This window comes from Notamacropus eugenii, chromosome 1 (genome assembly GCF_028372415.1).
Source record: "Notamacropus eugenii isolate mMacEug1 chromosome 1, mMacEug1.pri_v2, whole genome shotgun sequence".
In the NCBI taxonomy this organism is placed as follows: Eukaryota; Metazoa; Chordata; class Mammalia; order Diprotodontia; family Macropodidae; genus Notamacropus; species Notamacropus eugenii.
The window spans coordinates 326,528,476-326,552,620 of NC_092872.1; the positions used below are offsets into that span (position 1 = coordinate 326,528,476).

At 34.8% G+C, this 24,145-nt stretch overlaps 1 protein-coding gene across 2 annotated transcripts in view; it reads left to right on the plus strand.

Moving 5' to 3' along the window:
* Positions 1–24,145, plus strand: part of NID2 (nidogen 2) — a 119,124-nt gene that overhangs the window by 48,150 nt on the left and 46,829 nt on the right. For both annotated transcript variants that reach the window (XR_011971808.1, XM_072629712.1), the window contains exons 7-8: positions 10,748–10,948; positions 11,685–11,915. Coding sequence is in view for 1 of the 2 variants with exons in the window: in XM_072629712.1 (XP_072485813.1) it covers positions 10,748–10,948; positions 11,685–11,915 (432 nt within the window). In the remaining variant the exon portion in view is untranslated. The remainder of the gene's footprint in view (positions 1–10,747; positions 10,949–11,684; positions 11,916–24,145) is intronic.

A 24,145-nucleotide genomic window follows, 5' to 3' on the forward strand; every position in this document is an offset into this window, starting at 1 on the left:
CTTGAGCCCATGTTAAGAATAATTCTTCTAACTTTCCCCATGCCAACTCTACCTGTCATTCATGGATGTCAACCCCATAGAGTTACTGGCATCATGGATCACTGACCTAATTGTACCTGGAATCAGACTCAGAATAATAATTACAGTCTCATGAGGTCAAGTTCCAATAATCACAGCTTCATATCATTAGGTGGATTCAGTTATTAAAGATCACATATCCTTGATGTAGATGAAAAGAGTTCAAGTGTCTGTATCATGTACTGAAATCCCATACTGTGCAGTTCTCCCAGCCTGCTTTGTAATAAACCATGTTCTTAGGTCACCTTAATACAAACTCAATATAAGTAGAGCTATAGAATCGTTATATTAAGAATACATAATTCATCTGAAACTTCAGAAAATTTCAGTTGTTGCATCATGATGGCCTGCATTATAAAATGAGTATTTGTCTCTCAATATTATTAAATAGATATTTCATGCAATTTTTACATATAAAATTTTTAATTCACCTTTGTAAGTTGTGTCACATTTCTTACTAATTTACCCTTATGAAGATTTTATCACATTAACATAGTGAAAGGATGTTATACTCTCTATTATTTGTGGTTCAAATGACAATTCAAAATGATCCTTCACTATAGTAGTACTATACTTAATCAGAAATCACCAGTAAGTTCATCTTTCTTTACACTTACCCAAATCAAGGGAATTTGTCATGTGAGGAGAAAGGCAGGGACATAGCAGCATTGATTCTGTTTGATTATGAGTTATACGCAGCCAGTTGTGTGACAGGATGTCATAGTCAGGGTCAGAATTAACCAGGTGAGAAAATGTCTTACTTATCGATATGGGGATAGGTCAAGAGAATCCTGTCTTCACCTTCACAGGGTCATTTTCTTGACTGTCCCAGAGACAGATACCCATCTGTGGCAGTCTTCAAACTGCAGGGGCACATGGCATTTCACTTGAATGAACCAGCAGTCTTATGAAGGGTTAGACACTTCTACCTGGATTCAAGACTTTTAAATAGCAGCAAGTTAAAGTCCATTGGGACTCTTCCTCAAACAGAAAAATTTCAGGAATTATGGCTTAGGACTAGATAACTGCTATTTTTCTCATATATTGGCCTCAAAATATTATCTAGAATTTCTCAAATACATATAAATTTCATCAGTTCAAAATTATAATTCACAAATTTCATCTATTCACAACTATGTGTTTCTCCCAACAACCCTGGGAGATTGATTATTCCCTTTGTATATACAAGATTGATTAAACTCTTCTAATTTGGGACAACAAAATTTTCAATTATTGATTTAAAATTACTATTATTTATAATATTAATTCATAATTACTATTAGCAGTAATTATTTACAAGGGTCTATTGTTTTTAGTTGTGTAATATTCAAAATAATTCTTGGTGACACTTCAGCTTGCTTCTTTATATCATTGAATCACTCAAAAAGTCAAATTAATTCTTTTAAATTTTCTAAGTTACTAATCTTTTAGCATAACTGTTGAAACCAGAGCAAGGAAACAATCTTTTCCCTATCAATCAGTTAATATTTGTGAAATGTATCTGTTAAATTTGTACTTGTTTTGTGATGTTATTTTGATTGGGGAAATGAGACATGCAGCAACTATCAAAAGGGCGTTGCTTTAAAAATTCCTAAATTTATATTTCAGTGGGATTATGACTCTTGGAAATTTCCTTTTCAAAATTCCCAAACTCTTTACTTTCAAACCCCAAATTTATGCTGTGTCAGTGCAAACATATTCCAACTTCTTTTTACCCTTCTACTCATTCTTAACTTTTCTTTTTTCTTTAGGTATCACAACTTCTTCTACTTGCTTTATTCCTCAAGTAAACCTCTTTATGTTTCTTTAGTGTTGTATATTTATTTGATACTTATTTTTTAAAGAGTTTTTGGACAATTAGAATTGATTTCAATCACATACTTTTTGTTTGTTTGTTTGTTTGTATTTAAGTGATGGGCAAATAGACCCAAAAGCAACTCAACCAGCACAATAAGGTCCTCGTGGTAGGGTTTCACAGATTTTAGTAAGCAAGATTACTTTGGGGAAGCAATCCTTGTTTCATCCCAGATCTTACTGGGGAGGTTTCCAGCTTCTCCCCATTATATATAATGCTTGCTGATGGTTTTAGATAGATGCTACTCATCATTTTAAAGAAAACTCCATTTATTCCTAGGCTCTCTGGTTTTTTTATTAGAAATGGGTGTTATATTTTGTCAAAAGCTTTTTCTGCATCTATTGAGGTAATGCTGTGATTTCTGTCAATTTTGTTATTTATACGATCAGTTATGCTGAGCCAGACTTGCATTCCTGGTATAAATCCCATCTGGTCAGAGTGCATTATCCTCATAACAGGTTGCTTTAATTTCTTTGCTAATATTTTATTTAAAAATTTTGCATCAATATTCATTAGGGAAATAGGTCTATAATTTTCTTTTTCTGTTTTGACTCTTCCAACTTTAAGTATCAGCACCATAGTTGTATCATAAAAAGAATTTGGTAGGACTTCTTCACTTGTTTTTCCAAAAAGTTTATACAGAATTGGAATTAATTGTTCTTTAAATGATTGGTTTCACTTGTAAATCCATCTGGCCTGGTGATTTTTTCTTAGGGAGTTCTTTTTTTAAGTATTTTATTTCCTCTTCTATTAATCTGGGCAATTTATATTTTTGTAAATATTCTTCCATTTCACTTAGATTGTCAGATATATTGGCATACAGTTGGGCAAAATAGCTCCTAATTATTGTTTTAATTTCCTCCTTATTGGTGGTAAATTCACCCTTTCCATTTTTGATACTATCAATTTAGTTTTTTTCTTTCTTTTTTTAAATCAAATTAATCAAAGGTTTATCTATTTTATTGTGTTTTTCACAAAAACAGCTTTTAGCTTTATTTATTAATTCAATAGTTTTCTTAATTTCAATTTTAGTAATCTATCCTTTGATTTTCAGAATGTCTAACTTGATTTCTAATTGGGAGTTCAGTAATTTTTTTTCCAACTTTTTAAATTGTGTACCCAGTTCATTGATCACCTCTTTCTCTGTTTTATTCATGTAAACTAAAGGATTCCACATGGGCAATATTACCCCTGGGGGGCACTGGAATGATTCAGGGGACAGTAGTAGTCTTGGGTGCAGTTAGGGGGTATTCAGTAATAATAAGGGGGCTGTGGAAGCATAAAGAAAAAAGGGAAGAAAATTATGAAAAACCACTCTTACTTGTTTCATCTGTTGTGTAAGGGAGTTAAAGTAGTAGTGATTACATTATTTTCCAAATAAACACCAAAATGCAAGTTATAACCAGTCAGTGGTCATGTCTGTCAACAGACCTTAACAAGCAACTGTTGGTAGGCAAGTATTGTTGCATATTTTTGGGAAGTCTAGCATGCATTGGCAAGAATATGTACATATAATGACTTGTTTACAATATGATACTATATGGTTACATGATACAATATTGCATCATCAAATTTTCAATGCAGGAAAAAGCCCCACAAATTTAAAATAAGTTATTAAATTTAAGATGCATCATTTATATGTATATTTTTAATTTTAAACTTTAAAAAACAAAAAACTGTTAAAGGGTTAAAGAAAGTAGATTTCTGGGAGGTGGATGGGGAGGGAGCGCTAAATAGTTCTCTTTTGCAAATGGGATGGTAGGCCAGATAAGTTTGGAAATCTCTAATATAAGCATTTAGAGATATAAAATTTTCCCCTAAGAACTATTTTGACTCTATCTCTTAAGTTTTGTTATATTGTCTCATTATTGTCATTCTGTTGTATGAAGTAATTGATTGTCTCTGCAATTTGTTATTTGACCCACTCATTCTTTATGTTTAGACTTTTTAGTTTCCAATTAATTTTTAGTCCATCTTTCCATGGCCTTTTATTGCATGTCATTTTTATTGCATCATAATCTGAAAAGGATGCATTTAATATTAGAGCCTTTCTACATTCGATTGTGAGGTTTTTATTCTCTAATACATGGTCAATTCTTGTGTACTATATACTACTGAGAAAAAGATATATGCCTTTCTGTCCCCATTCAGTTTTCTCCAGATGTCTACTATATCTTACTTTTGCAAGATTCTATTCACCCCTTAACTTCTTGCTTATTTTGTGGTTAGATTTATCTAGCTCTGAGAGGGGGAGGTTGAGATCCCTCACTCATAGTTTTCTTGTCTATTTTTTCTGTAGCTTCCTTAATTTCTCTAAGAATTTGGATACTATACCATTTGGTGAATATATATTTAGCGTTGATAGTACTTCACTGTCTATGGTACCTTTTAGCAAGATGTATCTCTTTTAATTAGATCTATTTTTGCTTTTGCTTTGTTTGAGATCAGGATTCCCACCCCTGCTTTTTTTTTTAACTTCAACTGAAGCATAATATATTCTACTTGAACCTTTTACTCTTTGTGTATCTCTCTGCTTCACATATGTTTTTTATAAACAACATATTGTAGGATTCTGATTTTTAATCCACTCTACTATCCACTTCCATTTTATGGGAGAGTTCATCACATTCACATTCACAGTTATGAGTACTGTGTCTTTCTCTCCATCCTATTCCTCTCCCTCCTCCCATTTATATTTTTCTCTCTCCTTTCTTCCTTTTCTTCTTTACCAGTGTTTTGCTTCTGACCACTGTCTGCCTCAATCTGTCCACTCTTCTATCAGTCCCTTCCCTTTTCTTTCCACTTTCTCCTACTGCTTTTTCCCTCTCTCCTCCCTTACCTTCTGTCCATTCCCTTCCCTTTTCATCCTTTTCCCTCTTACTTCCATACAGAGTAAGATAGATTTCTATAACCAATTGAATGTGTTTTTTATTCCCTCTTTGAGCCAAATCCAATGACAGTAAAGTTCAAACAGTGCTTGTATCTCTCCCTTCTTTCCTCTACTGTAATAGGTCTTTGTTCCTCTTTGCTGCAGCCAGAGCAGTCCAGCAGGTCCAGGGCGGTTACGGGCTCACAGAGGAAGGATGAAAAGACAGGTGGGACACAGCAGTCTGAACGAGCTGAGTTTATTCTGGACATACTGAGCCAATAATTCAGGGAATTGGGATGCTTAAATAGTAAAAAATCATAAAAGTAGTGATTGAAGCATGAAACAGAGCAGATGGTGATAAGTAGAAAGGGAGGCTTCAAGGCCTCTTTATCAGAATGTTATCCTGTATAGCAGGGGCCTTGTCTCCTGGAGCTTCAACACCCGAATTCAAGGACGAGCACCTGAGAACAACATATCACTTAACTTCTCAAGTCAGCTATTATTCTCCCTTGGAGGAGGGGAACTCTTGATCAGGGGCTCTTTAAAACCCCTCAAAGTTCTCTACACCTCTTCATATGATATAATTTACCCTTTTCTACCTCCTTTCTTTTTCTCTCAGTACAATCTATTTTTAAACCCCTAATTAATATTTTTGTGATCATATAAAGCCAACTTATGTTCATACCCTCTGCTTGTGCTTACCCCTTCTAAATACTCTGATAAAGATATGTTACAACTCTCATTTTCCCATGCAGGAATGTAAACAGTTTAAATTTATTGAATAATGTGTTTTTTTTTCTTTCCTACTTACCTTTTTGTTTTTCTTGAGTCATGTATTTGAAGATTGAATTTTCTGTTCAACTCTGGTTTTTCGTCAAGAATAACTGAAGGTCCCCCTATTTCACTAAATGTGCATCTTTTCCCTGAATTCAGTTTTGTTGGGCAGTTGTTTCTTGGTTGCAATCCAAGCCCCTTTGCCTTCTGGAAAGTCATATTCCAAGGCCTCCAGTCCTTTAATGTATAAACTGCTAAGTCTTGTTTAATCCTGACTGTGGCTTCAAGATATTTAAATTGTTTCCTTCTGACTGAGAGATCTGATAATTATGGAATTAAGCCACAATATACCTTGGAGTTTTCATTTTGGGATCTCTTTCAGGAGGTGACAGGTGGTTTCTTTCAATGACTTTTACCCATTAGTTCTAGGACCTCATGATAGTTTTCCTTCATCATTTCTTGAAAGATGCTGCCCAGGCTCTCTCTTTGATCATGGCTTTCAGGTAGACCAGTAATTTTTAAAATTATCTGTCTTTGATCTATTTTCCAGGTCATTTGGTTTTCCAATGAGGTATTTTACATTTTCTTCTGTTTTTTTTATTCTTTTGATTTTGTTTGACTGATTTTTGATGTGTCATAGAGTCATTAACTTTTACTTGCCCAATTCTGATTTTTAAGAAATTATTTTCTTTAATTATCTTTTGTACCTCCTTTTCCATTTGGCCAATTCTACCTTTTAAGAAGGTCTTCTGTGAATTTTTTTTGCAGTTGGCCAATTGTTTTTGTTTAAGGAATTATTTTCTTCGGTCTATTTTGTCCTTCCTTTTCCAGACTCTTTCATACTTTTCATTTCTCTTCCCAATTTTTCCTTCTACCTCTCTTATTTGATTTTTAAAATCCTTCTTGAACTCTTCCAAGAAGGCTTTTTGGTCTTTGGACCAATTCATATTCCCCTTTGAGTTTTCAGATGTACGTATATTGACAATGTTGTACTCTTTTGAGTTTGTGTTTTGATCTTCCCTGTCACCATAATTTTCTATGGTCAATGTTTGTTTTTGCTTCTTGCTCATCTCTGCCTATTTCTTGGCTTTTAAAGTTGAACTCTCCTGCTGGATCACAGGGGCCAGTGTCCCAAGATTTTTGTGCTGGGGGACAGGGACCTGATCCCTGGCTTTACGTCCTGGGGCCTCAGATTCTGGCAGCTGGAGACTGTAGGGGTCTGGCAGCTTACCTTGTGCCGAGCTGAGGTCCTAATGGTGGTTTCTGGTATGTGCTGAGGCCAGGTGAGGTTTTTCTTCATTTCCCCAGTGCTGCACTGAAGCAGGGAGAGGTCTAGACAATGGAGGATGCCTACCTGCCCTGGGCTGTCCTGATGCATATGGAGGTCTGTCCACCTGTGGTTGCACCAAAACATGTGGTGGTTCTCTGAGCTGGAGTCTATGGATTCCCCTGCTTGGCTATGCTAAGGCATGTGGGGGGTCATGGTGTTGGTGTCTGCCTACTCCACCCCACTGGGACTCAGAATGTCCCAATAGTTTGCTGAGGTAGGACTTGGTGCTGGTTTGCTGGGATGCTTCCTGTCCTGGAATGCACTCCCCTTTTACCTGAGATAGACTTTTTTGCTGGGCCTCCAAGGTGCCTGGGCTAAAAGACTACTACTCCACCCTGTCTTTCTGCTGGCTCTGCTGTTCCAGGATTTCTTCTCAAGTGCTATTTTATGGGGTTTGGAGAAGTGAATATGAGAGAATAACAGCAATTTATGGCTTACTCTGCCATCTTGCCTCATGGAAATCCCAGGACCTCCATGTTTTTAATATTTTGGTTTTTCTTTCTCAAAACAATAGTTTATATTTTGGGGGCAGCAAAGTGACAGAGGGGATGGAGTACAGGGCTTAGTGTCAGAAAGATTTGTCTTCCTAAGTTCAAATCTGACTTTACACACTTACTAGTTCTGAGATCCTGGGTGAGTCACTTGACCCTGTTTGCCTCAGTTTCTTCATCTGAAGAATGAGCTGGTGAAGGAAATGGCAAATCATTCCAGTATCTTTGCCAAGAAAACCCCAAATGGGGTCACAGAGAATCAGACATGAATGAAAAATGACTGGACAACAAGTTTAGATTTTAGAAGAATTGAAAACTAAAAAGGAAAGCAAAATATAGTCTATTGAGTTTCTTCTGCAAAAGATGTCTTCTACATGGAAAATAAACCACTGTACAGATATGAGGGTATCAACCTTTTTAATCATAATAAATTAATTAGAATTTATTAAACTAAAATCTAATATTTTACTAAAATATTGTATTTGTTTTAATCAGCCAGAATCCAAATTCTCATCCACATACTCCAACCACCTCCCTCATATGAGAACATAAGAGAAACAAAATGCACTGCAAGCATGTAGTCAATCAAAACAAATTTCTACACTGGACATATCCAAAAAAAAATTGAATCCTTCTGCATTCTGAGTCCTTCATCTAAGTGAATAGTATGTTTCATGATCTAGAATAATGACTGGTCATTACTATAAGAAGAGTCCAGTACTATTCCAAATATTGCCTAACATTTGTATATCATAAGTTGTTAAATAATTCTACAATTTTGAACATTCCCCCCAGATTCTCATTGTTTGCCACCTCAAAAAGAGCCATAATGTCTGTCAACAGGGGAATGGCTGAACAAGTTGTCATATATGATTGTGTTGGAATATTATTATGCTATAAGAAGTGGCGAGCAAAATGCTCTCAGAAAAACCTGGGAAAACTTACATGAACTGATACAGAGTGAAATGAGAAGAACCAGGAAACATTGTATACAGTAACAGCAATAGAATATGATAATCAGTTATGAATGACTCATCTTTTCTCAACAATACAGTGATCAAAGACAGTTCTGAAGGACTTAGGATGAAAAATAGCCAGAAATAAACTGATAGAGTCTGAGTGCATATTGAAATACACTTTTTCTTTACTTTATTTTTCTTGATATTTTTTATCTGTGTTTTGTTTTACCACACAACTAACATGGAAATATGTTTTTCATGACTCCACATGTATAACCCATATCAAATTTCTTGCCTTCTCCATTAGGAGTATGGGAGTAAGAAAGAATTTCAAACTCAAAAATTTTTTTAAATAAATTTTTAAACAATTTTACATGTAATTGGGGAAAAATAAAATATTAAATTATAAAAAGTAAAAAAGAGCCATAAATATATTTGTATGTACTTAGAGTTTGTTTTGCTTAGTACTAATCTCTTGTATTATGTTTTTATCATGTTAAATCCATGAGTTAAATCATGTATGATCCTGACTTTGGTTTTTTGGTACTTGAATTCTGTCTGTTTAGATATTTATATCATTTTTTTCTATGGCCTAGAAACTGGTTTTGTGATATAATATTTCTAGGAGTTTTTGTTTTGGAGTTTCTTTCAGAATGTGACCAGTGGATTCTTTCTATTTCTACATTGCCCTCAGGTTCTAAGAGATCTGGGAGATTTTCAAATGTCTTAAAATAAGATTGTAGGTTTTGGGGAGGTTTTTTTGGTCATGGCATTCAGAGAGTCTAATGATTCTTATATTTTTCTCCTCAATATGTTTTTTGGGTTACTTGTCTTTCCTGTCAGATGTTTCATATTTTTTCAGTCTTTTGACTTTGTTTTAATATTTATTGCTGCCTCATGGAGTCATTTATTTTATTTGGTTCATTCTAATTTTCAGGAAGTTTGTTGTTTCACATTGTATTATGACTCTTATGCCAAACCTTAATTCCCTCCACTTCTTCTTCCATAGCTCTCACTTCTTTTCTTATTCATTTCCTTGAGTTGTTTCATTTCTCTTACCCCCTCTCCTTTTAAGTGTTTTGCTCTTTTTACATTTCTTGCAGGCATTCTAGTTGACTTTGTGCCTAAGTTTTGTTTTTCTTTGAGACTTTGTAGAGATGTTTTGGAGTCATTCTCTTCTGGGTTTGTGTCTTGAACTTTCTTGCCAAAATAATAACTGTTTATGAAAGGATTCTTTTTAGTTTGTTTGCCCATTCTTCCAACCTACTGCTTGACTTTGAACTTGATATTAAGGTTGGGCTAGAGAGTGGCTTGGTTCAGTGGTGGGGAACCTGTGGCCTTGAGGCAATATATGGCCTTCTAGGTCCTCAAGTGTGGCCCTTTTTGAATTCAAGCAAAGGGCCACACTAGAGGACCACATGTGGCCTCAAGGTCACAGGTTCTCCACCTCTGGTCTGTTGCTGCTTTCTTAGTGTATTGAGTATTGCATTATTTTAGGATCTCAGGGATAGGGTGAGGTTCTGCCAGCTTTCAGTGGTCCTAAGTGATCAGGGAAAAGTCTGATTGTTAACCCGCAGGCTCCATAACCCTCTGCTAGTTCCTAAACTTTGAGTATGAGCAATATTAGATCACTGCTGAAATCAATTCCTATCATCCCATTGGAAAACTAATTTTTCATATTACTAGAGTTATAGGCTGTGTACAAATATACTATTATTTGGTATTCTTCCCTGTTTATTCTTCTGCAGTTTGGTCAAAAGACTAGAAATAACATCATGCTCTGCACCTGAGATCTGAGTCACACTATTTGTGCTAGCTTTTCTACTTCCTGCTTTCTCAGTACACAACCTAGCACCCCCATACTTAGGAACATGATTCCTACTTCAGGTTCTCTTCTCAGTTCTCTCTGGATCTAGAACTGTGTAGTGGATGACAAAGTCGTCACTTCTTACCTATATTAATTCCAGTGCCTGAGTGTGGGTCTAAGGGTACCTTGGTATCAGTAGGAGTCTTCTTCCTATCTATGCACACCTTCTCCCTGGGTGCTTGAGTGTTCCTGTAGCTTACTCCTGGTTTTTCCCATCCCTAGTGTCTGTCTCCTTAAGCTGAGCTTGGCTAAACAAATAACTAATTGTGATTTTCTCTAGATTTCTCTATCAGAAATTGATCTGGTACATTTTCGTGATCTGTTTAAAGAAGTTTTATGGAGGGAAGCTCTCTGTACTGCTTACCACTTCATCATTTTGACCCTTCTCCAACAATTGATTGTTTTATATTAACTCTCTGATAATCTTAGTTATTTCTGAAATGTAAAAGAAATGCAAAGAGCTGAGCAAGAATTATTTCTATTTCTCTCTTTTGCTACCTCTTTTTTCTTCTATCTATTAAAAGGTGCTACCTTCAGTAATCACATGGACATCACCTTCTACCCAGGAGAAGAGAGAGTTCATATTACTCACATTGCTGAAGGACTTGATTCAGAAAACTACCTAAGTGTTAAGACAAATATTGAAGGCCAAGTGCCTTTCATTCCAGAAAATTTTACAGCCCACATTGCACCATACAATGAGATTTACCACTACACTGATTTGGGTATGTATAACTTTTTTTGTTATTATTGTACATATGCTGCATGTCAGATGAAATCTTAAATGTTACGATTCAAAAACAGTAATGTTCTCTGTCTGATAGCCTCTGATTTTAAACAGAAAATATAATCACTTAATTTTATGTTGCTTTGGGCTTCAGAATATAAGGATAATTAAGTTCACAACTAATACTAAAAATTTGTTTTAAGCTAATAATTACAGAAAGTTTTGACCAGAGCTGTCATAGGTAGCCCTGTTTACATTGTAACTTCTCTTATTGTTCTTTCATCCTGTATGTAGAGATGATTAACTTCATCCTGAGAGGAGAGAATGAGAGGTAGAGGGCATGAATCGGTTACTATCTGATTAACCTTTATGATAATTAAAAGGCAGAATAATCATGAATTGTGTTTTCAGAGATAGATTCTTGCTAAAACACTGCTCAAATCAAAAAAGGATAATTTTTCTTCTCTCCATTGCTTATTCAGACTTGCTTAAATCTCTATAATGCTAAAAGAAATATTGATCTCAAAACACTGTACCCTGCAGTGCTTTTTCTTTCTTTTACATTGTAAAATATTCAGTATGCTGATTTGGTGTAATTTCTGTGTCCTTTATTTTGGGTTGTAGGTTTCCTAACTAACCACATGTTTTAAAAATTAGAATAACTTGCACCAGATTCAAAGAGCTACTTCTAAAAGAATGTTCTTTATTTAACAATTTTAACATTTACTTTGCAGCTGTGACTTCTACAACCTCCAGAGAATATTATCTTTCATTTGGTGAAATCAACCAAACATTTTCTTATCACTTACACCAGAATATTACTTACCAAGACTGTAATCATACTTCTAATCCCAGGATTGTTCCTAGAACTCAGCAGCTAAATGTGGATCGTGTTTTTGCTTTATATGATGAGGAAGAAAAAGTGCTTAGATATGCTATGACCAATCAGATTGGCCCAATGGAAGGTAAGAAAAAATTTTATTGGCAAGGGTCACATTTAATCTGTATTCATTACCTTTTACCTTATCTCAAGAGGTTAATTCTTTCAGAAAATAATGATGGGCAGGAAGGTAAGGGTAAATCATGCTCAATTTCTAAGAAATAATCTAAAGTTTGGAAATGGTAATGAAAAACTTAATTTCTACTTTTCACATACACTACTCTCTTCTGGATTGCTTGGGTAATTGAACAATTGGAAAACTGGTTATAATTTATTTTTTCCACTAATATAGATATTTAATGCATTGTTGAACCAAGGTAGAATATCTTTTCTAAAAGAAATAGATAACCTTAGTTGTTGGGGGTTTTTAAATATAAGTAGTAGATAAGGGACATAAGAATGCTTCCATCATTTTAAGCATTAAACTTAGAGTCAAGAGACTTGAATTCATATCCTCTGACAATTACTAGTTTTGTTATTATGGAAAATCCCAGGTCATAGGATTCATAACTTAAAATCATTTAGGGGCATGCCCTCAATTTACTCTGCACAAAACATAAAGCAAGATTATCTGCCTCCATGGTCTAGGACACCCAGAATTCAAAAGAAAGCAAACAAACTCCTCCAAAACCTATGAATTGAGTCTCATTGACCCTGAACTCACTCAGCAACCTTCCCTTACCTTTCACACTACTGACAGTGTACTGGTCTACGCAAGCAGACTGAAGAAATACCATAGCCTTATAACAGTTTCTTCTCCCTTTTTAAAGGGATGGATGTGCCATGGATACCTCTGTCCTAGGCTATGAAAATTTGCCCTGGCTAGCTCAGGCAGTTGACTTTAGCCTCGCAGGAGCAAAAGCCTTTTAGAGGCCACAACCTTATAACATCAGCACTGCAAAGCTCCAAACTGCTGATATCGAGCCAAAGAACTAAGGAAGAGAGGGCACAGAACAGGGCAACAGAACAGGACATTGTGTGTATGTGGTGTGTGGAGGGGAGAGGGATGTAACACTCAACCAAGATTGAAGGAAAGAGCACCCTACACCCTGGTCCTCACTTCCTCTTTCCAGTGCAATGGAGGCTGTGGCTCTGGGCTGTAGAAGTTTGTCCAGGGATCAACAGCCAGCTTGGCTACAAAAGCAAAAATCTACCAGGAGCTATAACCTGGAAGTTCCTATGCTGCAAAGCAATGTCCTTGCAATGCCAGGGAAAACAAACCTTGAACTGCCATCTCTCAACCAGAGAACTGAGGAACAGAGGAAGTGGAACAGGTCACCAGGACAGGATACCAAGTATGTGGGAAGTCATGCAGCACACTAGGCCTGAGGGAAGGAGCACAGCATCCAGCTGAGATTAGTTCTAACTACCCAAAAATCACTTGGGCAGAGACTTAGAGTGGTGAGTCTTGAATTATCCAATGTGAGAGGAAGTTGAGACATTTTGAGATCTAGCTCCCAAGGAAATCACAGTCAAAGGAGAGGGAGTCAGAAATTAACTGGCAAGGAAAATAAGAGGGTGGAATATATCACCTATCAGACTTATGGATAGGAGAAAAATTAGGGGGGAAAAAGCATCAATGATTTCAGGAAGGAAAAAAGTCAAAGACTGTAAACATAGATAAATCAACAAGAAAAATAAACAGAATACCTCCAGATATGGCAAAGGGATTTAGATATCTAAATACTGCAAAACAACTGGAAAATTCAATATTTTAGGAATCTGTGACATTTGAGAACGTGGACCCACAATATGCTGTTCCTAAGGAGTTTAAAAGTCAAATGAGGATTTTGAAAGCAGAATTTATGGTTTACACAGCAAAAATAATGAGCAAAATAGAAAAACATGAATGGACAACGGCAAGCCTCACCAAAGATATGAATGAGAGAACAATAGATTGGGAATGTATATACACAAAAGTGAAGGACAGCCTAGAAAAGGTGAAGCAAAAAAAAAAACTTAATATGAATGAATTAAATGATCCTATAAAATGAAAAAGTGATAGATTGTATAGAAAAACCCCAAAATCATCTGCTTGCAATAAGCACATTCACAAAACAGATATATACAAAATAAAATTCTGGAAATGGAAAAAAATACTATGTATCAAGTGAATCTAAAAATCAGGAGTTGCAATCATGCTAGCAAACAAAAGTTACAAACCCAAATTAAGACTTAATCAAATACTAAATAATGAGTGGGTCAAAGAAGAAACAACAGAAATAACTAATTATTAAGTAAAAAATGATAATCATGAAACAACTTACCAAAATTTCTGAGTTGCTGCTAAAGCAGTTCTCAGGAGGAAAATTATATTTCTTTCTTTCTATTAGCAGAATAGAAAAAAAAGATGATTTGTTAACTCAATGTGCATTTAAAAATAGAAAACAAACAAAATTTAAAGATGCACAAAAGAGGAGACATTAAAATTTAGAGGGGAATAGGTAAGTTGGAAATGAAAAAATGGACATAAAATTGCAAGCTAGTTCTTTGAAAAGACTAATACATTGAATAAACCCTTAGCTAATCTACTTAAAAGAAAGGAGTAGAAAATAAAATCAATAAAATAGCAAATGAGAAAAGTAAAATCACAACAAAACTAGAAGAAATTAAATCAAAATCAAAATTTATTACATATAGTTATATGCCAGCAAAACTGAGAACACAAAAGAAAAAAATACCTTAAAAATATAAAATACCTAAACTCTCAGAAGACTAAATACAGAGCTTAAATAACCCAATCTCAGCAAAGTAAACAGATATGGCTATAAAAGAAAAAAAAATGGAAGGAAAAAGACTCCTGGGCCTAATAGATTTGTAGGCTCCTATAAAACTTTTAAAGAGCATTAGTACCAATTCTTCACAAGTTACTTTTTAAAACTGAGAAAGAAAGCACATTACTAGAATCCTTCTATGAAACAAATGTAGTCTTAATACTCAAACCACGGATAGATACACTATAAGAAAAAAAATTATAGACTATTATAGTTAATGAACATTTACTCAAATATTTTAAATAAATCCTATCATACTAAAGTGATTCATCCAAGAAATTATTCATTATGATCAAATGAGATTCATTCTAATAATTCAAGGATGGTTCAACTTTAAGAAAACAACCAACAGAATTAATTATGTTAAAAACAAACATCTTAAAGCACATGATTATCTTAATAGGACAGAAAAGGGCCTCTAAGAAGGCACAGCACTTTTGTGGTTAAAAAACAAGAAACCCTACAAATTAAAGGCATAGAGGGACCTTTTTAATATCACAAAAGCATCTCTCTAAAACTAAAAGTAAGCGTTATAAGTTATGAGTAAACTCTAAAAACTTCCAGTAAAGACAGGAGGGAAGCAAAGGTGTCCATTCCTCAGCTGGCAACATCAGTAAGAAAAGAGAAAGAAATTAAAAGCATAAAGACCGTATCCCACTTTGCTGATGATGGGATGGTTTGCTTGGAAAATCCCAGAGAGTCTGCAAAGATACTCATTGAAACGATTAATAGTTTTAACAAAGTTACAGGCTCCAAAATCCTCAAAAATTAATAACATTTTCTTTTACTTATAGAATACATAATATGTCTAAGAATCAACCTCCCATAGCACACAAAAGATTTGTATGAATTCTATTACAAAGTACTCCCTAAGGAAATAGACATATTTTAAAAGCTGGAGGAATATCAATGCTCATGGCTAGTCTGCCCCAATATAATTAAGATGACAATATTACCAAAATTAATTTACAATTTTAATGCTATATGAATCAAATTGTCAAGAGGATACTTTATGGAACTTAATAAAATAATAACAAAATTCATTTGAAAAAATGAAACATCTAGAATATTAAGAGAAATGATGAGAAGACATAGAAATGAAGGGGGAATAGCACTTCCAGACCTCAAACAATATTAAAATGGAGCAGTTATCAAAAATCATTTCATATTAGTTTATAGAATAGTGATAGATCAGTGGAACAAACTAGACAAGGGAGATTCAGAAGCAAAGAACTCAGTAACACAGCATTTAGTAAAGTGTAAAACATAAATTACCTAGGGAAAACCTTTTTATTTTATTGTTAAAATTGCTAGGAAGACTAAAAATCAGTCTGGGAGAAATTAAGCTTAGACTAATACCCTTCCACCATATTCCACAATAATTCTAAATAGGTACATGACCTTAGTGTTAAAGATCATGCTGTATAAAAGAATAGAAAAGGAGTAGATCATATGCCTCTCATATAGGCAGAAGATGTATTCTTAACCAAATAAAAGACACAATTACAAAAGATAAAATAAATAACTTTGCTTGCTTAAAACTACATAGCTTCTGTACAAACAACATTAACATGCCTAGGATAAGAAGGGAAGTGGCTGAGTGGGAAATTATTTTTATATCAGATTTCTTTGATAAGGGTTTTCAATGGAAGGTATGCAAACAACCCATACATATTAGTCATATATACATACTTGTATACATTACACATATATAGACATATATTTTATATTAGGTAATTCATATATAATGGTAATATACATGCAGGTCTTTTAATCATATGTATGTACATATGCACACATGTATATACATATGTATGTATGTATATATTACTAATATCCATTCCCCAATAAATGGTCAGAGCAAATGAACAAATGGTTCTCAAAGAAGAATTCACAATCACAAGAAAAAAATTATCCAAATTACTAAAAACAAATGAAAACAACCTGAGATTTTACCTTGCATTCTAAAAATTGGCAAAAATGACAAAAAATGGCAAAATTTCCTTTTGGTGGAGCTGTGGAAGGATAAGCTCTCTAATCCATTGTTGAAGGAACTCTGAAATGGTAGGAACATTTTGGAAAGCAATTTGGAATTATGCAAATAAATGTTGTCCATATCCTTTGAACCAGAGACTCTGTTACGGTGCTTAAACCCCAAAGAAGCCAGTGAGAAGAAGAAAGTTCCCATATGCTCCCGATTATTTGTAGTAGAACTTTTTGCGACAGCTAAGATTTTGAAACAAAGTAAATGCTTTTAGATTAGGTAATGGCTAAACAAATTGTGGAATATAAATGTAATGAAATATTAATGTGCTATGTTGTAAGAAATGATGTGTGTAATGAATACAGAGAAACATGGAACAATGTATATGAACTGATGGAGAGTAAGTAGAGCCAAGGAATATAGATAGATAGATAGATAGATAGATAGATAGATAGATAGATAGATAGATAGATAGATAGATAGATAGATGATAGGAGATAGTACTACAGTAATGAAAATTGGAAAGCATAACTATATACTAAAAATCAAAAGTAAATGTACCAAAATTGTAAAGATTGAGCAGAACTCAAATTAAGAGATATGAGAAGATATCCCTAACCTACCCCTTTATGGAGGTCCACATCACACATGTTTCCAGACTTTTTCAGTATATTGATCAGTTCTATACATTTTTATTCTCTCTTTAAAAAATTATATATGTTATAAGGAAATAGCTCTCTGGAAACAGTAAAGATACTTGGAATAATATGGTAATGTAAGAAATAGATAATGTCACTTTAAAACTTTTTTTAAATTGTTATTTGTTTTTAACATTCTTTTCTTCTTAAATTTTTAGTTCCATATCTTCTCTCTCCTGCCACTTTCCCTACTCACTGAAAAAGCAAGCAATTTAATATCAATTATACATGTGAAATCATGGAAAACATTTCCATGTTACCCATATTTCAGAAAAAGCAAAAAATAATAAAGTGAGAAAAGTATACTTCAGTCTGCAGTCTGAGTTCATCAGTTTTCTCTCTGGAGGTGGATGGCATTTTTTCATCATGGGTCCTTTTGAATTGACTTGGACCATTGTATTGATCAGAATAGTCAAGTCTTTCAGAGTTGATTTTCATTAAAGCATTGCTCTTACTGTGCAAAATCATCTCCTGGTTCTTCTCACTTCACTTTGCATCAGTTCATATAGGTCTTGCCATATTTTTATGAAATCATCACCCTCATGATTTCCCATGACACAATAGTACTTCATTAAAATTATATGCCACCACTTATTCAGCCATTTCCTAATCGATGAGCATCCCTTCAATTTCCAATTCTTTCCACCATAAAAAGAGCTGCTATTTTTGTACATGTAACTCCTTTCCCTTTTCTCTTGGTCTCTTTGGAATACAGACCTAGTAGTGGTATTGCTAGGTCAAAATTTATGCAATTTATAGCCTTTTGGGCTCAGTTCCAAATTGTTTTCCAGAATCGTTGAACTGGTTCCCTTTTGCAAGAGTTCATTAGTGTACCTATTTTTCCCTCATCCCCTCCAGCATTAGTCATTTCAGATAGGTGTAAGCTGGTACCTAAGAGTAATTTTACTTTGCATTTCTCTAATTAGTATGGATTTAGAAGATTTTTTTCATATGACTACAGATAGCTTTGATTTTTCTTCTGAAAACTGCCTCTTTAGGTCCCTTGACCATTTATTAATTGGGGAATGGGGGTGTAGGGTGTATTCAGGGAGGACCAATACCTTCGGTGTGATGACTGCCAAGTCCTTTTCAGGGCTTCTTTCCACCTTTGGTATCCACCTGTTCCACCCAATTCTTACCTGTGACTCCAAGAAGCTGCAGCATGCGCAGTGGCTATACCCCAGTGAACCGTTTTGGCAGACAGGCCAAACCAGGCTGAGGGTAACAAAGGGATCTCAGATCCATTGGTGAGTTATAGGGGTGTCTACCCCAAGCATGTGAAGACTTCCCCTGGAGGAATGGGCAGATGAGAACAATTTGTTCCAATGGATAAAGGCAGTTGATGTGGAGTGCTTAGCTTAGAGCTTGATTAGACACCAAAAACGCCAAGGTCACCCACTGCATCCTGAGCCATTGCCAGTCATCTTGATTCTGCTTTGCCACTGGACTTTGATGACTCTGGAGGAGAGAATGAGGTTGATGACTCCATGCAACTCTGCCTCACTTAAATCCAATTTATGCATGAATCAAAGGACATCACTCAAGCTCATATTGGTCTGACCAATCAAAGTCTTACATATTGAAACTTCATTTTATCATGGTGATGTCATTTTGGTCCTCTTCAAGAATGAAGGACAACAACCAACCAACCAACTGGGGAATGGCTACTATTTTTATAAATTTGAATCAGTTCTATACTCAGTATGCATTTGAGAAATGAGGCTTTTTTCAAAGAAATTTGCCATAAAATTTTTTGATATCACTTCATTGTCTGTCAAAATATAGCTTCCCTGAATATCCCTTTTAATTAGGTCAGGTTTTGTTTTTGCTTTGTCCAAGATCATGATTGCCACCTTGCGTTCACTTGAAACATATTAGATTCTGTTCCAGGGTTTTATTTCAACTGTGTCTGTTGGTTAAACTACATATTTTTAGATTCTAGTTTCTAATCCTTTCTGATCTCTGCTTCTGTTTTATGGGTGAGTTCAACTCATTCACATTCACAATTATGATTACTAACTATGTATTTCCTTCTATTCCATTTTCTTGTTTCTTCTCTTTTTATCCTGTCCTTCCACAAAAGTTTATTTTACTTTTAACCACTACCTCCCTTAACTTGTCCTCGCTTTTATCATTCCCCCCCCTTTCTCTTATCCACTTACCCTCTCATTTTCCTATTAGGTAAGTTATTTTTCTATTCAAAAGTGAGTATATTCTTTCCTCTTTGAACCAATTCCAATAAGAGTAAGGTTCAAGCACTGCCCACTACCACTCTCATTTGCCCCTGCACTGTAAAAGCTCTTCCTTGAGTTTCTCTTTTATATGATAAAATTTCCCCCATTTTACCTCTCCCTTCCCCCTTCTTCCAGTGCATATCTCTTTTTCACCACATTAGGTTTTTTGCTTTTTGGAAACCATTCCAACATAATTCACACCCAAGTCCTCTGTTTTCATAAACTCCTTTTAATTGTTTTAATAATGATAAAGTTCTTAAGAGTTATATATATTTAAATATATATACATTATATATGTGTGTGTATTATATATATATATATATATATATAAAATCTTCACATGTCAGACTGTATACAGTTTAACTTTATTGAGTCCCTTATGATTTCTCTTACATGTTTATTTTTTTATGCTTCACTTGAGGCTTGAATGTAAAAGTCAAATTTTCTAATCATCTTTGTTCTTTTCATCAGGTATTATTAAAAGTCCTCTATTTCATTAAATGTTTATTTTTCCCCTGGTAAGATTGTACTCAGGTTTTCTGGGTGGGTTATTCTTGGTTGTAATTCTAGCTCTTTTGCCTTCCAGAACATGATATTCTAAGCCCTTCACTCCTTTAATGTGGAAGCTGTTAATTCTTATGTGATCCTTACTATGGCTCCACAATATTGGAATTTTTTTTCTGGTTGTCTGAACTATTTTTTTTAACTTTGGGACTATTGTCTTGCGAGTTTTCATTTGGCGTTTTCTTTCAGGTGGTGAATGATAATTTTTTTCACTTTTCATTTTAGCCTCTGGATCTAAGATATTGGGACAGTTTTCTTAATAGTTTCTTAGAATTTGATATCTAGGTTCTTTTTTTGGTTATACCTTTCAGACAGTTCAATAATTCTCAGATTATCTCTCTTTGATCTAGTTTCCAGGTCATTTGTTTTTCCAATTACATAGTTCACGTACTCTTATATTTTGACTATGTTACTGTTTCTTGATGTCTTGTGGAGTCATTTGTCTCTGCTTGCCCAATTTTAGTTTTTAAGAAATTATTTTCTTCAGGGGGATTTTATACCTCTTTTTCTATTGGGCCAATTCTGTTTTTTAAGGTGTTCTTTCCTTCAGTGATTTTTTTGGTATATCCTTTTACATTTGACCTAGTCTCCTTTTTAAGGAGCTTTTCGATGAATTTTTTTTTTACCATTAGGCCAATTTTTTTTCGAGTTGTCATTTTCTTCAGTATTTTTTGTTTCTCTTGTATCAAAGCTATTGTTTATCTTTTCATAATTTTCTTGCATTGCTCTCATTTCTTTTCCCATTTTTCCTCTATCACTCTTTCTCTATATACTTTCCTTAACTCTTTCAGAAATTCTTTCTGACTTTGGATCAAATTAGCACTTTTCTTTGTGGTTTTGTTTGTAGCTGTTTTCACACTGTTGTCTCCTTCTGAGTTTATGTCTTGGTCTACCCTGCCACTATAGTAGTTTTTTATGGTTAAATTCTATTTTTTCTGGTTTGCTCATTTTCCTAGACTATTTCTTGACTTTAAACTTTACATAAAAGTTGGATTCTGCTCATTGTGGGGGAGGAGATGCACTGTCTTAAGCTTCAGGGGTTTTGTGCTGCTGTTTTAAGAACTAGTTTTAGGGAGCATGGGATCAGCAAGATTTTGGTGCTTCCAAGGTGGTGTAATCCTGTTAGAGGTGTGGTTACTGCTTTCCTATTTTGCACTCTGGTCTTTAACCAGCAAGAACCCCTGGTTCCCTGCAACAAGAGCTCTAACACTTTCTTTGCCTTGGCACTGTCACCTAGAATTGTGTGTGGCACAAAAGAGTTGCCAACCAGTGCTAGCTCTAGGCAGTGCCAACAAAGGTTCCCCTGTGATCTCTTTCTGACCCTTTCACTGTCTCTGGGCTAAGAGCTGCTGCTGTGGGTGCAGTCACTGATGCTACTGCTACATGTGTGGGCTCTAGAGAGACCCTCCACACCACTGTCACAAACTTCTCCTGCTGTTCTAAGTTATCTTAGACCAGAAAATTGTCTCACCTTGACCTTTAGTTGACTCTGCTATTCCAAATTTTACTTGAGGTGTTATTTTAAAGTTGTTTGGAGGGGAATGTTGAGAGAGTTCAGCTGGAGTTGCCTCTAATCTGCCATGTTGGCTTCTAAAAAAATTTTTTTTTAAAGAAAAGGGGTACTCCTTTGTTTGGAGGCATTAAAGACTGTCCAACAATTGGAAATTCCAGAAAACAAGAAATGACCAAATCACCAAGTGATTTAATTTACCCATCTGCTGAAGTTTATTTACTATGACGAATTATGTACTTTGACTGATCTCTTGACTGTTGTATCACTTAATTAAAAAATTAAAGAGAAATAAATCCCATTTTAAACTTCTGTTTTGGGTATTATGTTTTGAGTGGCAGATAATTTAAATTTTTTATATCCTACCATGAAATCCAATGTAGGTAACTCTACCCTACCAATTGAAAAGCAGATACCCTCGTTCTGCCCTTCCTTGTGTGATGCACATCTTCCTCTTTGTTGTTGTTGTCCATCCTTCATTCTTGAAGAGGATCAATGACATTATGAGGGTGGTGGCTGAAACCCAGATTTCCTGACTCCCACTGCATTGGAAAGAAGTGTAAAATTCAGGAAAGACAGATTCACTGAAGCCTATTTTATATTAGCATCATTTAATTATGATAATGCCCCTCACTTTTTTAAACTACAGGTGAACTAATATATTTTATGTAAGGCTACCAATCAGTTCTCTTATATTTGAATCTTCCTTTCTTGTATATATTCACTTCTTAAAGTTAATACAATCTGTCTGATATTTTCATCTGAAATGACCCTTCTGTTGTGTTTTGAAGATGTTACCATACTAAAGATAATTAGTAGCATGTATAAATTAAGACATACTTGAATATCATTTTCTAGCATGGCAGAGAAGAACAATAATTTGTTCAGAATTTTCTTTTAAAATAGAGAAATAATTATAATAATGATTATAACCTCCCACTAATGACCTAGTCTAATATTTTTAGCACGTAAGTGATCTGGAATTCTCAAAGACTATGCCAGGAAAGTGTAAGTTCTGAGAGATCTTATCAAATTGGAAAGATTTTCTGTAGAATCCCAGTTAAAGATTGTGTATCTTTCATCTAAGGATGAGCTTAGATATTTCTGCAGAGACTAATAACTGGAAGATTGATGATGAATGTTTTGACCAACACAATTCACAAAGAGCATCTACTCTTTAAAGAGTCATGATATATTTCATTTGGTGGCTTATCCCTATGAAACCATAAATTTGTAAAGTCTTAAAATAATGATAATAAACTTTTTATAACACACTGTACTTTTTAGTAACCCTTTATAAGATAAGTAAAAGCATTATTTTCATTATTTCCATTTCTAGGAAACTAGAAGGCCTAGAAATAGTAAGTGCTTGCCAAAGTTCACATAGCAAATTACTGGCATATTTATGAATAGAACTTAGTCTTCTTGATGTTTTGAGCAGTACTCTTTTCATTATCCTTCTTGTGACCCTAAAATAAATTTTAAAATGTTATTTTGGGAGGTATAACAAAGATCATGAAGCAGCAGGAAGAGAGATAACCAAGCTCTTTCCAGTAACTTCTCCACATCAATCTAGAAAATGCACTAGATTAAGTCATGATGGAGAAATCCAAGAAAAAAATAACAGCAAGTCATTTTTTCATCCCAGGTCATCATAGGAAGACAGAGAGGCCTAGGGACAAGGTCTGCCTCTGCATTCCATGCAGAGCATTCTGTCAGTGATTGAGGCTGAGCACTAGGACAAGAAGATGTCCCCAATACAGAGCAGAAGGGCCTGACCTTGTGCAGGGAGTAAGTAGGAACAGGTGCCAACTAGCATCTCTGTCACTCATTACACAGTTCTGGCTCACAAATCTGGGGTGAAATGAAGAGAGGACCTGCATCTAGGAATGATCTTCTAAGGTAAAGAGTAATCATGGGTCTTAAGATGTACATGGAATGAGAATCAAGTTAAGAAACAAACAGAAGCTGTGTGTCTCTGAGTACAAAAGCAGAACAGAGTCTCAGTTCAAACAGAAGCTCAATCTGAAGCCTGTAGAAGAATAACCATAGCTGGACTCCCAGACCAAAGAGGGTCCTACAGTTCTGTGACTCTGAACCAGCAAAACTTTCCAAATGACTGATAGTGACTGAGACCAGTAACAGTCTTCTAGAACTCCAAACAGAGGAAGCCCATAGGTGTGTTGCTTAGATCCAAACCTAGGTCAGGAACTTATGAAATTAAGAACAATATGCCAGTAATCATAACTTTGTTCTGCATCTCACCATTGTGGGAGAACTGAAAGCTTGTGGGTCACTAACCTGAGTTCTCCCAAAATCCTAGAATAACACAACATATACAATAAAGCAGAAGAAAGAACCAAGAAAATACAAGTTCAATTAAGACATTCCTCGTGGAAGTATGCAGAGTCTAGCCCTAATGTCATGTCTGAAGTCAAGAAGTTAAACTAGAAGAACGAGCAAACAGAAAAAGAATCCTACCATAAAAAGC